The sequence below is a fragment of the Hemicordylus capensis genome, chromosome 1 (assembly GCF_027244095.1).
Source record: "Hemicordylus capensis ecotype Gifberg chromosome 1, rHemCap1.1.pri, whole genome shotgun sequence".
NCBI lineage: Eukaryota > Metazoa > Chordata > Lepidosauria > Squamata > Cordylidae > Hemicordylus > Hemicordylus capensis.
Window position 1 is genome coordinate 275,228,830 of NC_069657.1, and position 15,743 is coordinate 275,244,572.

The 15,743-nt window shown below is 43.6% G+C and overlaps 1 protein-coding gene across 5 annotated transcripts in view; it reads left to right on the top strand.

The window, feature by feature from the left end:
- Positions 1 to 15,743, top strand: part of LOC128340342 (structural maintenance of chromosomes protein 6-like) — a 70,689-nt gene that overhangs the window by 1,794 nt on the left and 53,152 nt on the right. For 4 of the 5 annotated variants that reach the window (XR_008313630.1, XR_008313629.1, XR_008313631.1 and 1 more), the window contains exons 2-10: positions 2,510 to 2,649; positions 3,049 to 3,166; positions 5,435 to 5,540; positions 7,458 to 7,594; positions 12,807 to 12,868; positions 13,285 to 13,365; positions 14,545 to 14,646; positions 15,275 to 15,394; positions 15,484 to 15,582. Coding sequence is in view for 2 of the 5 variants with exons in the window: in XM_053285335.1 (XP_053141310.1) it covers positions 2,512 to 2,649; positions 3,049 to 3,166; positions 5,435 to 5,540; positions 7,458 to 7,594; positions 12,807 to 12,868; positions 13,285 to 13,365; positions 14,545 to 14,646; positions 15,275 to 15,394; positions 15,484 to 15,582 (963 nt within the window). In the remaining 3 variants the exon portion in view is untranslated. Of the gene's footprint in view, positions 1 to 2,509; positions 2,650 to 3,048; positions 3,167 to 4,683; positions 4,782 to 5,434; positions 5,541 to 7,457; positions 7,595 to 12,806; positions 12,869 to 13,284; positions 13,366 to 14,544; positions 14,647 to 15,274; positions 15,395 to 15,483; positions 15,583 to 15,743 lie in introns of those variants that run through there. The other variant, XM_053285336.1, reaches the window with a different exon arrangement.

Sequence of the window (15,743 nt, forward strand, 5' to 3'; positions counted from 1 at the left end):
TACAAGCTCCTGGCCTTGGCCGTCTCTAACTTGTTATTTTCCACTCTTTGTGGTTTTGTTACTAAATATGTCCCTTGCATGCTGTGAGGGTAATTTAGAGAGAGAAAAAGGCTGCAACACAAAATGGCTTTAGCATACAAAATGGAGTAATTCATGCCACACTAGCAACGCTAATTATTAAAATGGCCCCCTCGCTGCAGATTAGCAAAGGAGACTTTCAACCATGCAGTGTGAGCCTATGTTTGTTTTCTCAGAATTCTGAACAAATTCAGTAAAGTTTGATTCCTGGAGGTTTTTCACACGAGGCTTTTAAAGTGCTTTAACACACATCTCTGGAATGGAGGAGCTGCATTCACATGTTGGCCAGATGTGCCCTGAAGTCCCTGTGAGTTATTGGAGAGCAGTTCACACACAAGAAAAATAAAATAAAAGCACAAGACATGCTTCACAGTTCTCACTCAGACCTTCTGGGTTGCAAAACAACTTGAACATAAGTGCATTTATACATGAATGAAAGAATGAATGAATAAATAAATATTTGTTCCAGAAGTTTTTTTAATTTTCTGACATGAAACAAGCCACTTATAGGCCTTAGATAGTTTTTGTTTTTAAAGCCAGCACATTTTCCAGTCTGTTTTAAATTAAATATTCAGAGACTTCTCAGTCTCGCCCCACCATCCATATCAAAGCCCTATGGCAAGTAGTTCTCTATATACAGCGGGGGGGGGGGGGAACCACCAAAAGGAATTCACAGCCTATCTTGCAAAAGCTCGGTCTGCTGCAGGGAGGGTCTGCTGCAGGGAGCTCTGCCAGCCTCCTTCCTGGCTTGCTTGTGGCCTGCCCCAGGCTTCCGGGAGGCCTACTCGGAGGCCTCTCTGGAAGCCCCGCCGATCAGCTGAGAGGCAGGAAGAGAAGAGCTCTGCAGTTTGCAGGCTGCTGTGATCCTAGGCCTCATTGCCGATCCTAGGCCGGAGCTGGAGGCAGGTGGCTGAGGGGCCCTGGGGCTGGGCAGGTGGGCAATGGGGTGGGGGTGGCAGGAACTGGCGTGGCGCCCCCACCTCAGTGGCGCCTAGGGCACGTGCCCTGCCTGCCCACCCCCAGTTCTGCCTATGGATATAGTGGTTAGAGTGTTGGACTAGGACCGGGAAGACCCGAGTTCAAATCCCCATTCAACCATGAGACTTGCTGGGTGACTCTGGGCCAATCGCTTCTCTCTCAGCCTAACTTACTTCACAGGGTTGTTGTGAGGAGAAACTTAAGCTATTGTTAACCAGTGTTGGGATGTGCAATAGTCTCCTGTGCTGATGGGATTTGTGATAGCTTTTCAAAACATGCTCAAGTTAAAATATTTTCCTGCTCAAGCTTAAGTTGATGTGATATTAACTGACATTAGTCTCTCTGTAACAGGATGCTGTTGGTTACTGACTGTCTCTCTGCGACAGAATGTAGCTTAACTACTAAAGTGTTCGCGGAAATGACTGTTTTGCTATACAGGTGCAAGACCTGGCTTTTGCTAAAATGCTGATACGCCAATATGCAGCGGGGCAGGAATTAGACACGTGTATAGGAAAGATACAATAAGAGCTATCTCAGCAAATCAAGGGTTGTAGGTCCAAGTGTATAACCATATATGGACATAGGTATCAGTTGAGCTAAGGTGTGCAGGTGCGAAAATAAGTTGTATACGGCATACTATATAAGGAGGTTGCCCTAAATTCTCTGGACTGCCACCACCCTTTTGAACTCTGTGTTAACACAATAAAGTTTGATTTGAAACTCGTGTTACTGGTGTCTGGCAAATTACCTAACCAAGAGACCCGAACAAGGGCAGGAAGGGAAGCCACCCCGGCTTACCCACAACACCGCCCAGAGACGAAAGTTTGGGGCAGTGTACAAATGTAATAAATAAATACTTATATTTATTTATTTATGTAGTACACCGCTCTGGGCTCCTTGGAGGAAGACCAAGATATAAAATGTAAGATAAATAAATAAAATAAGTGCAGCTATTACAAGAAGGCAACCATGTGCCGCTTCCCTGTGGCATTGGGGCTTGGACTGCAATCCTAAACACACGTAATAGGGAGCAAGGTCTATTTCATTCAATGGAATTTACTTCTGAGGAAACATGCTTAGGATTCACAGTTGCACCAACTCTTGATTTTGTGTGATGTCCAAAAGCAGACTTCTTAAATATAATTCTGCGTCATATATTTTTAAAGCTTTTTTGGTGGGTGGGGTGGGGGAGATGACAAGTACAGGCACAGAGAACTTCATTTCAAAACAGATAACTTTTAATAATGTTCTCTCCAGTCTTGTATTATAGTTGGAATTATCCAGTCAAATTTAAACCCTTTTAAAGGCACTATCTTAATGGGAGAGTTAAAACATGTGCTTAAAGTTTTCACATGCAATAAATGGCTCTTAAAACTTTTGCTGGATCATGCATGCATGCCCATGTTTAGTTGATGTGTTGAATCAAATAGCTTTTCTTTTATCTATTTGTTAGTTATGGCGAAGAGAAAAGAGAGAAGTTTTTCACCCCCAGGATCCAGCAAAAGACCTAGACAAGAATTTAGAGATGACTCCGATGATGATGACCCTAGTGAAGAAGCATTGCAGAGTGATAGCTGTTCTGGATCTCAGTTGGTAAGCTGGAAGTGTCACAATGCAGGTTCTCGAGCAGAAAGACCAAGGCAAAATGTAGATGCATGGAGTCTAATTTATAAAGCAAGTCTCTAACGTAGGATATTGTGTAATGTTTTTACTGCAATGTGACATGGAAGGTAAGGATTACTTTAACTTGCAATTTCTGGCCTTTTTAGAAAAAAAAAACTGTAAGCATCTTAATTTCTATCTTAAATTTAAGGTTTTTAAAAATATGTATCCTTATCGGCTTAAACTTGTTTACATGAGGAAAACTGCCGCTGCTGCTCAGGGTTGTACCCAGTGTTCATCTTCTACTCTAGTTTTTGAGATCATGAGCTTGTGCACAACGATCAGTGATAGTTTTTTGTTAACTTAACTATCTTTGTAATGTACCTGTAGGCATCAGGAGATGTTGGGATAATTGAAAGTATCCAGCTAAAAAACTTCATGTGCCATTCAATGCTGGGTCCCTTCAAGTTTGGATCCAATGTCAATTTTATAGTTGGAAACAATGGAAGTAAGTGTGCATTTATTATCTTCTTTAAGCAAAACCATAATATTGGCTTTGTATCTATGCCACAACATAGTTCTCATTTATTCATTAATTTCTAATAGTAGAAGGCACTCCAAAGGAAAAGGCACTCCAAAGGAAAAGCACCAAAATATGTACACAGTAGAAGAACACCATAATAAAAGCAACATAAATACAAATTTAAAACTTCAAAAATCCAAGCTGATATCAGACTAATTTTAGCACACATGGGAAAATGCCCCATGTTTGCAATGGGGGAGAGATGGTTTTCATTGATCTCCCCTTCCCTTTGCAACCCACTCTGCATCCCAAAAACATTTCCTTCATTGGAGGGAAGATGAATGAAAATTGCTCCTCCCACACTGTGCATGAGATTGTTTTTCTGTGTGCCCAGCATTAGTCTGGATGTCAGCCACAGAATGGAACTCTATTTCCAGAATGGAACTCTCATTGTTCGGAAAGGAGCAACGTTAGCAACTCCCCATTGCTGGACAAAATAAGAAATGTGTACTAATTTCCTGAATTTCACAAGAGAAGAAAAGCTTAACTTGGCACAGCTGAAAGTAAACTCTAGGCTGGTTACTAGAGCAGGTTTGGTTTTTAATTCAAAGTTTATTGCCAAAAAATATAAAGCAAACATCTACAACAGAAATCAAAGCCAGTCAACCTACATAGACAAAGTAACACAGTGGGCTGATACGAATGTCCCAGCAAACTCTGGCTTTTTGGATCATTAACTAGCCTGTAAGAAGAGCCAAGCCCAGGAGCTTGCCCCTTCTTTTCCCCCTTCTCTGTTGTACATCTGACTGGGAGAGAGGAAGCCAGTTTCTGAAACCACGGTTCTGCTTGTTTTGCAGTCTGAGAATCTGTAGCAGGATGTTGCATTTAGCAGTAACCAAAAAAACACTTGGGTCTCAGCAACAAAAAGTTCTGTTTATGTGAAAAGGGAGGAGGTGTGTTCAAGGGCATATACAGTGTGTTCACATTCAGAGTGGAACATCTGCTGAACAAATTTTGTGAACAGCCATTTTGATTATTATTATTTAATTCCATTTTCTTTGAAGCAAGCATTTTGCATGTTGCCTTTTGGAACAAGAGAGTTTTGCTTTTTTAAAAACTTCTAGGTTTCTGGAATCTTTATATTTATGGGATGAAAGGAGAATTTCTTGAAACTGCAACTGATGGATTTAACCTGTTTAAAAGCAAGAAGTTTTTCAATGTAGCTTGTATGAAACTTTAAGTGAACGACTTTGATGAAACCTATTTGCCAATGCTTTTGAAATTTCCTTTGACTTTTGATGATAAAGGGGAGGAGAAAAAGAATATGTTCTTTTATTTCTGTCTAAACTATTTTTTTAGCAATTAGTTCCAGAAACATATTTTCTACATTCTGGGGCCAGATTTCTAAACTGAGATAATCTATAAATTCTTGGCAGAAATAAGCTTCTAGGTAGATGAATCTGTATCGATCACTTTTTCTTATCTCCCAATACAAATGACAGACGATCCAATTCTTTTCTAAGACCTCAGCCTGTGTGCCAGGAAAGGATCTGAAGGAAGAGAGGGGATCGGTGGTGATCACAAATGCTGCCATGACTAAGTGAGCGAAGCCTAAATTTTTAGATCCCTGAAACTGCATGAACTGTACTCAAAACACAGATTTCCAGTTATACCATGCATGGAGGATGAGCTTTGGTTCCCATTCCTTTTTCCTACAGAAGTTATAGCAAACTTCTTCAATAATCAGAACAGCTGTTGCTGTGAAACTCTAAATTTTCCAAGTGGGGAAGAGGAGTATTTCTTCATATGTAAAAATGAATCCTGGGCTGACAGCAGTCTACTCTCATGCAAGTAAAATTATAACATGTACACATACTACTTAGGCTGCGTATATAATCTGTTCTTTTAATCTCTGATAGAGAGTCAATATGCAGTAAAAATATGCAGAACCTTTGACTGGATATTCCTATCTAAAAGGATAGAATTTCATTTGTAGGTGTTTGAGTCTACCATTGGCAGACTGTCCATGAGGAAATGTTACGTTTGATGTTATATGTAACATATATACTATACTAATACTTTGTATTTTAAGCAATGTTTGTATGGTATGTAACATAGTTTCTCCAGAATTTTTTTAAAAATGTGAGCAAGTTGTTGCCAAAAAATTTTTTAATTGAATCTTGTTATATGCTAAGGAATATACTGAAAAACAGCTTGGAGAAATTCAGGGGTTCATAATGCTTGATCTTTCAGGTGGGAAGAGTGCAGTGCTCACTGCTCTTATTGTTGGCCTTGGTGGAAAAGCTATCATCACAAACCGAGGAACATCTTTGAAAGCATTTGTAAAAGATGGACAGAGGTAAGTAAAATGGTTGTGTGTCGATTGAGTTGCTGCTGTTAATGCTCAGTGCTGACTGTCTTATCATCTTGTTCTAATCTGTTGTTCAGCAGCTGTTGACAGCTCAAGTTAAAGGTAATTTTATGCTCTTAATTTTAATTTAAGGTGCAAATTGATTTAAAGTAAATAAATGTGCTACGTGCGAATGTGCTGGGTGACAGGACCAGCTGTATTCATTGCTGCCACCTGGCAAATTTCAGAAGGCAAGGGAAGTGGGTGGCTGTGGTACCCCAGGTGGTCGCCTGGGAGCTGGAGTTGGAACCAAGCTAGTTGAGGTGACTTGGAATTTCAGCAGGGTTTGGGTTCAGCTTGTATTTAGACTGGAAGTTCACTGGAGAAGGTTGTGAACCCCCCAATTTCAATGGTATAGCTAGTTAGGAGGATGGTAGTAATTTTTGCTTAGCTTCAGGTCTTCCATGTTCTTTACATCTAGCATATTATTTCCCTGTAATTGAGCAGAGGTAACAGGCAGACTTCTATGTAGCAGAACCAAATATTATTCTTGCCTGAATAATAAGCTTTGGTTTACAGTATAATCAGGCTATTCCCATGAACGCCCAAAAGCAGGCTAAGGGAGCCCAACTCACTTTGGGGTGATAGTGTGCTGCAACACGAGCCGCACGACTCCCAGCAGCTAACCTTGTTAAATCCTCCTCCCCTTAAATCTTGTTTAAAAAATAATAATTCGTGTGTCGCTGCAGCATGTGGCAACACATGAGGAGACCTCTGCAAGCAGACTCCCGGGCTCGGGGATCTCCCCAGGATGCCCTGCACAAGCGCAGAGGGCATCCTAGAACTTCCAATCCCTGGAATGACCCCCACGTGACCCCCAATCCCTGCAGCCCCCGCCGGCTCTGTGACGGAGCTGGCAGTCGTCAGGGTGGCCGAGGGCTGCCTTTTGATCATCTGCGGGGAGAGTGGGCTAAGCCCGCTCTCCCCGCAGACCTGGAAGAAGCTCTTCTCGCCAATCGTGAGAAGGGCTTCAATGTCATCTTTCCATGTGCTCCCCATAGTTATATGCTCATTCAAGACAGTGTTGGCGCTTCAGTAGGTTCAGATTTGTTCTGCCTCAGTTCATAACTGGAGACCTTCCTGGAGCCAGCGTGGTGTAGTGGTTACAGTGCTGGACTAGGACCGGGGAGACCCAAGTTCAAATCCCCATTCAGCCATGATACTTTCTGGGTGACTCTGGGCCAGTCACTTCTCTCTCAGCCTAACCTACTTCACAGGGTTGTTGTGAGGAGAAACTTAAGTATATGTAGTACACCGCTCTAGGCTCCTAGATCCCGCAGAGCGGGATATAAAATGTAAAATAAATAAAATAAATAAATAAAAATGAATTATAGGCTAATGAATAAATAATGAGGCTATTCACACTAAAGGAGCCCAGCCCAGTTTTACTTGCGCGCGTGAATTGCTGGGATTGGGCGAATCTTGGCAGCACCATGGCGGCAAACCCACCTCAGAAGCCTCCCTTCAAAATGAGGTTAGGAGAGTGTGTGTTCCTGCTCGTGGCAGCTGCAGGGAGCCTGGGGAGGGGGATCATGATCCCTATGATATACCGCACAGTCACGCGGGGCATTATGGTATTTCCGGGGGCCGAGACAACATATCCCAGCCCCTGCCCCCACCCCACTGCCTGGGAATATGGAGAATCGCCCGGGCGTGTGGAGAGCACGCCCAGCACAGGAGGACTGGTTGTCTGGGGGTAAGGTAAGTCTAACCCGCCTTCCCTGCAGCCCGCTCTGGAGCCCTTCTCACAAGTCATGAGAAAGGACTCATTGAATAGTAAGCAAGATTTGACCACTCTTGGTTAAAAGATGGTTCCCTGAGTGTATGCGTTAAGTAGGTTAGATGTTAACTCACTTTGTTCTTCAGCTCTGCAGATGTTTCAGTAACTCTACGAAACCGAGGTGAAGATGCATTTAAGCCTGAATTATATGGTGACTCTATCACTGTAAATCAACACATAACCCTCGAAGGACATCGTAGCTACAAGCTGAAAAGCAGCACAGGTTTGGTGCTACAATACTTTGTTCTAAATTAAGTTTTCAAAATGCTTGCACATATAGAAGGAAGCCAATGTGAATGAGCCTCTTTGGGGAAAAGGTACAAAAAATTGTAATTGCTACTTCCCCCTCCCCGCCTTCTGTGTGTGTGTGTGTGTGTGTGTGTGTGTGTGTGTTGAGTGCAGCATGGTATTCAGTGTTCCCTCTAAGGCATGTGCACATGCCTGCACTCACAAGTTTTTAATGTCCACTCAGTTAATTTTAGATCCCGCTTAGGTTGAATCAGGAAGGCCCCATTCTGAATGCATGTGTGTACACACTGCCTTGATACTCTCGCCCAGAACAAAACTCATTCTTCACACAGATGAAAAAAAATTAGAGAGAACACTGATGGTATTCTGTACATTCGTACCTGCTGATGTTGGTTGGCTATATCGACCAGCTCAGGAACTGTCTTACAGTGCAATCTTACCACTCCCAAATCCTCTCCTGCACCAGTGGAGCCTGAAGATCTGCCGGTGTAGCTTTAACTCCTAAGCTAGCAAGATATTGCCAGTTCAAGGGTGGGGGGGTAGGAGGATGGCCTGATGGAGATGGTGGTAGGAAGGAATGGCACATAGGTGGGTTCCTGTGCTCCCCAACCATTCAATCCCATCCCTTGCAGCAAAAGAGGTGTTGGAAATGAAAAGTCTCAGTGCAGTTATGCAGCTCTCTGTCCCTTGGCTTTCAAAGGCCAATAGGACAAAAGGGTTGGCAACCATGGCTCCTCTGTTACAGTGTCAGAACTCACTTCACAACTGATATTTTTCTATAATGGCCATGACACTTCCTGCTTCATCTCTGTTCCTCTGATAGTTAGCTGATAGCCCCCATCCCTGCTTGTTGTTTACTTGAGTTAGCTTCAAGATGAGATGAGGATGAGAGAGGAGACCTGGTCTTGTGGTAGCAAGCATGACTTTGTACTTAACTAAGCAGTGTCCGCCCTGGTTGCATTTGAATGGGAGACTTGATGTGTGAGCACTGTAAGATATTCCCCTCAGGGGATGGAGCCCCTCTGGGAAGAGCATCTAGGTTCCAAGTTCCCTCCCTGGCTTCTCCAAGATAGGGCTGATGAGAGAGATTCCTGCCTGCAACCTTGGAGAAGCCGCTGCCAGTCAGCTGAGCTAGACAGACCTATGGTCTGACTCAGTATATGGCAGCTTCCTATGTTTCCATGAGATGGTGTGTGTAGAGGGTACCCATGGTTGCTGAGGGTCTGCATCTTGCTCATTGTTTTGCCTCTGGAGCACTAATAAGGGCAGTGGGGCTCATTGACATTGGAGGGAGTCAGGCAGGCAAGGGACAGGTCTGGGCCTGTCAGTGGCCTGAGGGGAATGAGCAGCAATGCTGCTGGCGGTGGCAGTGAGGAAGGGCATGGTCAGGTGCTGCTGCTGCTTCTGTGGGAAAGAGCAGGAGTGGGGCTCAGGTGGGGGTGGGGAGGTCTCTGGGGATAGGGGGCTTCAGCTTGGCCAATAGGTGACAGCAACACTGCAGCCGTGAACAAGAGGGGCGAGGGGGATGGAGTAAAGGGATGGAGGAGTGACCAAGAGGGGTGAGGGGGATGGAAGCAACTGGATGGAGCAGGAGCAGGAGTGTGGCTTAGGTGAGGGTGGAGAGATCTCTGAGGTGAGGGGGGCTATCGCAGGGAGTGAGGGGAGCAATTACGTACTAACGCGCAGGGTTAAGCTAGTTTAACATATTTGTATACCGTCCAAAACTCAAGTCTCTGGGCGGTTTACAAACCAATACTACAAAAAATAAAAAGGGCAAAACATTACAATAATTTAAGATTTAACACAACATTAAAACTATTAAAACAATATCTAATTAAAAGCCTGGATGAACAAATGTGTCTTGACTGCCTTTTAAAAAGTTGTAAGAGATGGGGAGGCTCTTATTTCATTGTTAAACTATTATTTCTGTTGTTGAACTACCATTCCCATCATCCCTACCCACAATTTATTGGTTCCCAGAGGAAAGGGCTGGAAAGAGCAGAGAGAGTGCAATATGGCAACCAATCAGATGTAATGTGCGAGACGTCTTGATTTCACCTTGGCAGCTCTTATTTCCTAGATTAAGCTGCCTAATGCTTTGTAAGGCTAAAGAAGGGGCATGCCATGGTTAGGCCCCTGAGAGATTAGTAAGGGCCTATCTGGGTCGTCTTTCTGTCTACTTTTTGTCTGTGTGTTGTAGCCCTCTTTAAATGCTTTTGCATTGTGAGTGGGATGTGAATTGGGTAGTTGCAACATTTGGAGGCTGTTCTCACGTGCAGCCTAACCCAGGCTAGGGAAGCCTAGCCTGGGTTAGGCTGTGTGTGAGAACCGCTGGGATTGAGCCCAATCCTGGTGGGGCAGCGCCACCTAGCCTGGCTTTTTAGCCTGACTTTAAACCAGGGTTTACACTGAGGGAAATAAGTATTTGATCCCCTGCTGATTTTGTCCGTTTGCCCTCTGACACAGAAATGACCAGGCTATAATTGGAATGGTAGGTTTATTGTAGATGTGAGAGACAGAATAACAACAAACAAACCCTCAAAAGCCCAGTGCCCAAAAGTCAGCGATGGATTTGCATTGTAGTGAGGGAAATAAGTATTCGATCCCCTATCAACCAGCAAGATTTCAGGCTCCCAGGTGTCTTTTCACTATATGCAGGTAACGAGCTGAGATGAGGAACACCCTCTGTAAGGGAGTGCTCCTAATCCCAGCTTGTTACAGTACCTGTATAAAAGACACCTGTCCATAGAAGCAAGCAGTCACTCAGCTTCCAAACTCACCACCATGCCCAAGACCAAAGAGCTGTCGAAGGATGTCAGGGACAAGGTTGTAGACCTGCACAAGGCTGGACTGGGCTACAAGACTATCGCCAAGCAGCTTGGTGAGAAGGTGACTACAGTTGGCACGATAACTCGCAAATGGAAGAAACACAAAATAACTGTCAATCTTCCTCGGTCTGGGGCACCATGCAAGATCTCACCTCGTGGAGTTGCAATGATCATGAGAACGGTGACAAAGCAGCCCAGAACTACATGGGGGGAACTTGTCAATGATCTCAGGGCAGCTGGAACCATAGTCACCAAGAAAACAATTGGTAACACACTACGCCGTGAAGGACTGAAATCTTGCAGTGCCCGCAAGGTCCCCCTGCTCAAGGCAGCACATGTACAGGCCCGTCTGCAGTTTGCCAATGCACATCTGAATGATCCAGAGGAGAACTGGGTGAAAGTGTTGTGGTCAGATGAGACCAAAATCGAGCTCTTTGGCATCAACTCAACTCGCCGTGTGTGGAGGAGGAGGAATGCTGCCTATGAGCCCAAGAACACCATCCCCACCGTCAAACATGGAGGTGGACACATTATGCTTTGGGGGTGTTTTTCTGCTAAGGGGACAGGACACCTTCACCGCATCGAAGAGACGATGGACGGGACCATATACCGTCAGATCTTGGGTGAGCACCTCCTTCCCTCAGCCAGGGCATTGAGAATGGGTCGTGGATGGGTATTCCAGCATGACAATGACCCAAAACACACAGCCAAGGCAACAAAGGAGTGGCTCAAGAAGAAGCACATGAAGGTCCTGGAGTGGCCCAGCCAGTCTCCAGACCTTAATCCCATAGAAAATCTGTGGAGGGAGCTGAAGGTTCGGGTTGCCAAACATCAGCCTCGAAACCTTTCTGACTTGGAGAGGATCTGCAAAGAGGAGTGGGAAAACATCCCTCCTGGGTTGTGTGCAAACCTGGTGGCCAACTACAAGAAACGTCTGACCTCTGTGATTGCCAGCAAGGGTTTTGCCACCAAGTACTAAGACATCTTTTGTGAAGGGATCGAATACTTATTTCCCTCACTACAATGCAAATCCATCACTGACTTTTGGGCACTGGGCTTTTGAGGGTTTGTTTGTTGTTGTTCTGTCTCTCACAGCTACAATAAACCTACCATTCCAATTATAGCCTGGTCATTTCTGTGTCGGATAAACGGACAAAATCAGCAGGGGATCAAATACTTATTTCCCTCACTGTAAGGAGCAAGCACTCCCTAAATCCAGGCTCTGGGATTGTGTGACTACGCAGGTGGCTTGCAGCCTGTGTGGTCACAGAGATTGGAGGAATCCCCAATGCATTGTGCACAGTGCATTGTGCAATACCCGGAGGCCGGGACACATCATCCTGACCTCTGGAGATCGGGTCATGTGGGAGTGTAATCAGTGCTTGCAGCAGGGATCATTCACGGGGGCGGTGGGTTGGGGGAGGTAATGACTGTGCAACCTTCCACCCAGTCATGATTGATTGATCCTCCTGTTCATTTCTAATCTGGGGACCTGGTTGGTGTGTCTATAGAGTTGCTATGAATGGGAAAATCTGTTGGAACTATTAAATTTCCTTGTTTCTACAACTATTGTGCTCTTGACTTGACTTCTGTAAGTATATAGGATTGTGACAGTTACACCCATGTTAGCCCTGGTGTAGCAAACTAGGGATGTACACGAACCTGTTCGGAGGCCCTTTTACAAGTCTCTGAACAAGTTGAACACTGGTGGTTTTGAAAGTTTGATGCTGGGGGGAGGGGTCTGTCTTTAAGGGTGGGGGAGGGTGCACTCTCCCCCCACCCCCCGGCTACGTTTTCCCCTGCCAGCACATAGTTTCCTAAAAGTCCGTCAGACTGGCCGCGTACTTCCCTGCCGCCCCGTTGCCCCCTTTACTGGAGGTAACCAGAAGTACTTGACATGCTTGTGTGTGCACGCATGTACCTTGGGTGTGTGAACACCTGACACGCACAGGCGTGTCAAGTATGGTTTTAGGAAACTGAGCACCAGCAGGAGAAATGTGGCGGGGTGGAGTGCACCCTCCCCCGCCTTTAAAGTTATCCCCCTGCATCGAACTGGCCCCCGCCATGTACATCCCTATAGCAAACTGGCCTGTTAAGTGATTTCACACACACACACCCAAATTTTCCTGTTGCCATGTAAAAGCCATTTACAAGTCCATGCCTGAACATTAACATTACATGTGATTTGGTTCATTTTATCTAAATTATATTTGGAAGTTCCTACAATTCTTTGTTAAGGTGGTGCCTATTGTGAGTATGTGTGCTATATACAAAAGGTATAATTTAATCTGAGCTACATAGTGAGATTTGTTTTAATGCTTACACTACTAATTACGTTCTATTCTTGCTTATGTTCAGGTGCCTTAATTTCTTCTAAGAAGGAAGAACTTATTACAATTCTGGATCACTTTAATATACAGGTAATCCAAAAACTTAATTCTACATAGCAGAACACCTTTCTTGCATTATTTTTAAAAATGGCTTAGGCAAAACAGATAAGGACCCAACCAACCTTTGGGGCTTGTGTTCAATTATTGGGTGCTCTGTTCTGTTTTCCCTCTGAACTGTATTTTAAAGTGCCCTGGCACTTAAAGCTCCTTTAACTTCCTACTTTAAGAAGTAGTTTGCAAATACTTTTTCAAGGCTCAAAATAAAATAACATAAATGTAATAAATATACATGACTGTGTTGTAATATTGGAATAAAAAGCTCTTAATTTCAGGATGCTTTAATGCAGCTATAGAATTGAATCTCCTGTGTTGTGATAGAAGAGAAGAGTTTTTGAATCGCTTAAATATTAACACTGGTGAACAGTAAGAGGCTTTTGTTGTTGCAGGTAGATAATCCAGTGTCTGTACTCACCCAGGAAATGAGCAAACAGTTCTTGCAGTCTAAAAATGAAGGAGACAAATACAAGGTAATATGATTTGTAAACTATAGGGCATGACCTTTCCAAAGAATATTAGAGTTGTAAGTTGTAAGGGATTTTTTAATAAGAAAAGATCTCTATAGGAATTTAAAGGAATGGAGGGATCAGAAGTCTAGGTTCTTGTTCAGTTGTTGCCCGCTGACCCAAAGGAACCAGGCTACGTGAGTTATGAATTCAAAGGTTTATTCTCACCAGGCCTGACAGAAGTAGAGAACAAAGGCAATCCCGTGGTCACACAGATATAAGGAAACAAAACGGCAAGGAGTTGAGGCAAATGAGGAAGCACAACTAGAAGCTGTCTAGCATGTCAGAAGAAGCTACACCAGACCCTGGGCACCCCCTTTTTTGTAACCTCCCCACCCCGGTCACCTCTCACCTAATTAATCCATGCCCGTGTTGATTTAATAATGATTGGTCAGTACTTTGAAGGTACCTTTTTAGTTGGTCAGATGCATCACCCCATGAATTGACATCAATCAAATTACCATTGTGCAGGTCATCCCCTGTATTCGGCCAATATTCACCTGGTACTTTTGGACTCATTTTCCAGGACCTTGTTCTTCTTTTTGATGAGCTATCTTCCTGTGTGGATGGTCACCACCCATCTTGTATTTGACAGTTGCATTCGCGGATACGCACACAGAAAAAGGAGATAACTTTGCTTTATAGAGGCCCAGCATTGGCGTAAGCTCATGCTTCCCTGAAACTCTGGTCAAGCCAAATGGCCAACTTAGCCATCAGATGTGGCCTATCCTAGGATCCTACAAAGTGACCTTGGAGTTCTTCTAATCCAACCCCTTGCTCAGTGCTGGGAACTGCTTCTGAATGCCTAACCAATGGCCATGTAGCCTGTTTGAAAACCCTTAGAGGCGGAGTGCCTACCACTGCCCCAAGCTACACATGGAAGGAGCCTGCCATCTAGTATGGGGAATAGGAGATTGGTGTGTGCCATCCTTTCAAATTATTTGAGGTCAAGTTCTTGCCATAGTGTGACAAGGAAGGACTAGATGGGGATGTGGAAATGCACATAATTCCTGCTGCTTCTGTAAATCTCCAGCTGCATATACTGTTTGTGGGGGAAGGACTTGATTAAACTCTTTGGGGTGCCTGGATGCAGTTATAAAAAGTTCATAAAAGTTATAAAACATAAACTTTAATTTTGTTTAGTTCTTTATGAAAGCAACTCAGCTAGAACAGATGAAAGAAGATTATTCATACATCATGGAAATGAAAGCAAGAACACACGATCAGGTGGAACAAGGAGGAGAGGTATAAAACATGTTTAGTGGTTTGTAAGAATAACATAGTACAGTATCAAATACAAAAAACGCTTTTGTGTGGTCTGGATACAAAATGGGCTCAATGTTCTTTCTAATTTTTTTCATCATTGTGTGGAATGAATTTTATTCTGGGCGGCAATATCAAGGCAGTGTGTACACACATGTATTCAGAATGGGGCATTCCTGATTCAACCTGAGCGGGATCTAAAATTAACTGAGTGGACATAAAAAAACATGTGAGTGCGCACACCTTAGAGGGAATACTGCATGGGCTGTACTTTACTGGATACTGCATGGGCTGTACTGTTTCTGAAGAGTGCTTAAATAAGAATGTTAGTCCTACATAGTTTGCACATTCCTGTTGCTGGATTATTCTTCACAAAGAGATAATACAGTTTTTTATATTTTGGTAGCAACCCCCCCACCCCAGATAATGCTATATTCCATTGTGTTTGCAATAAAGTATTATTTATTGAAGTAGATTTTCATTTGTTGTGTACTGTTGGTACTGTATGTCAACTCCCTGGAAAAGTTGTTTGTCACTAGTAAATGTTCAGAAATCCTAATCTTTGTATTGCAGCCATCTTCACAACAACATTATATATTTCCTTTTTTAGTTTCTTGAAGAACTTAGGAAAATATATTTGGAGAAGGAAGAACGTTACAAAAATATTGCTTTCGTGAGTGAAATGCGAAATAACCTAAAGGAGTTGCAGCACCAAATAGTTTGGGCAATGGTAATTGCTTACTTCTGCATATTTTACTTAATGAAATGTGGGCTTTATGTGATGACCAACATCTAAATACTATAATTTTGATCTTGTAGGTGAGAGACACTGAAAGTGAAATAAGATCAATTACAGAGGGGGTTGCTGTTAAAGAAGCAAGTACCGAAAGATTTGTTGAGAAAGTGAAAGAGTGGCAGGTATACATATTTGTTGAAAGGTTTGTCTTGAATTGCCTTTTCCCTAGAGCAGAGTGGATTGTACCTCCTGTTCGCTCCAGTAGGTAGGAGTATGCAAAACAAATTTATCTACATGCTTCTGTGAGAGCAAGCTCCTTTCAGTTGTGGTCCTATCTTGCTCC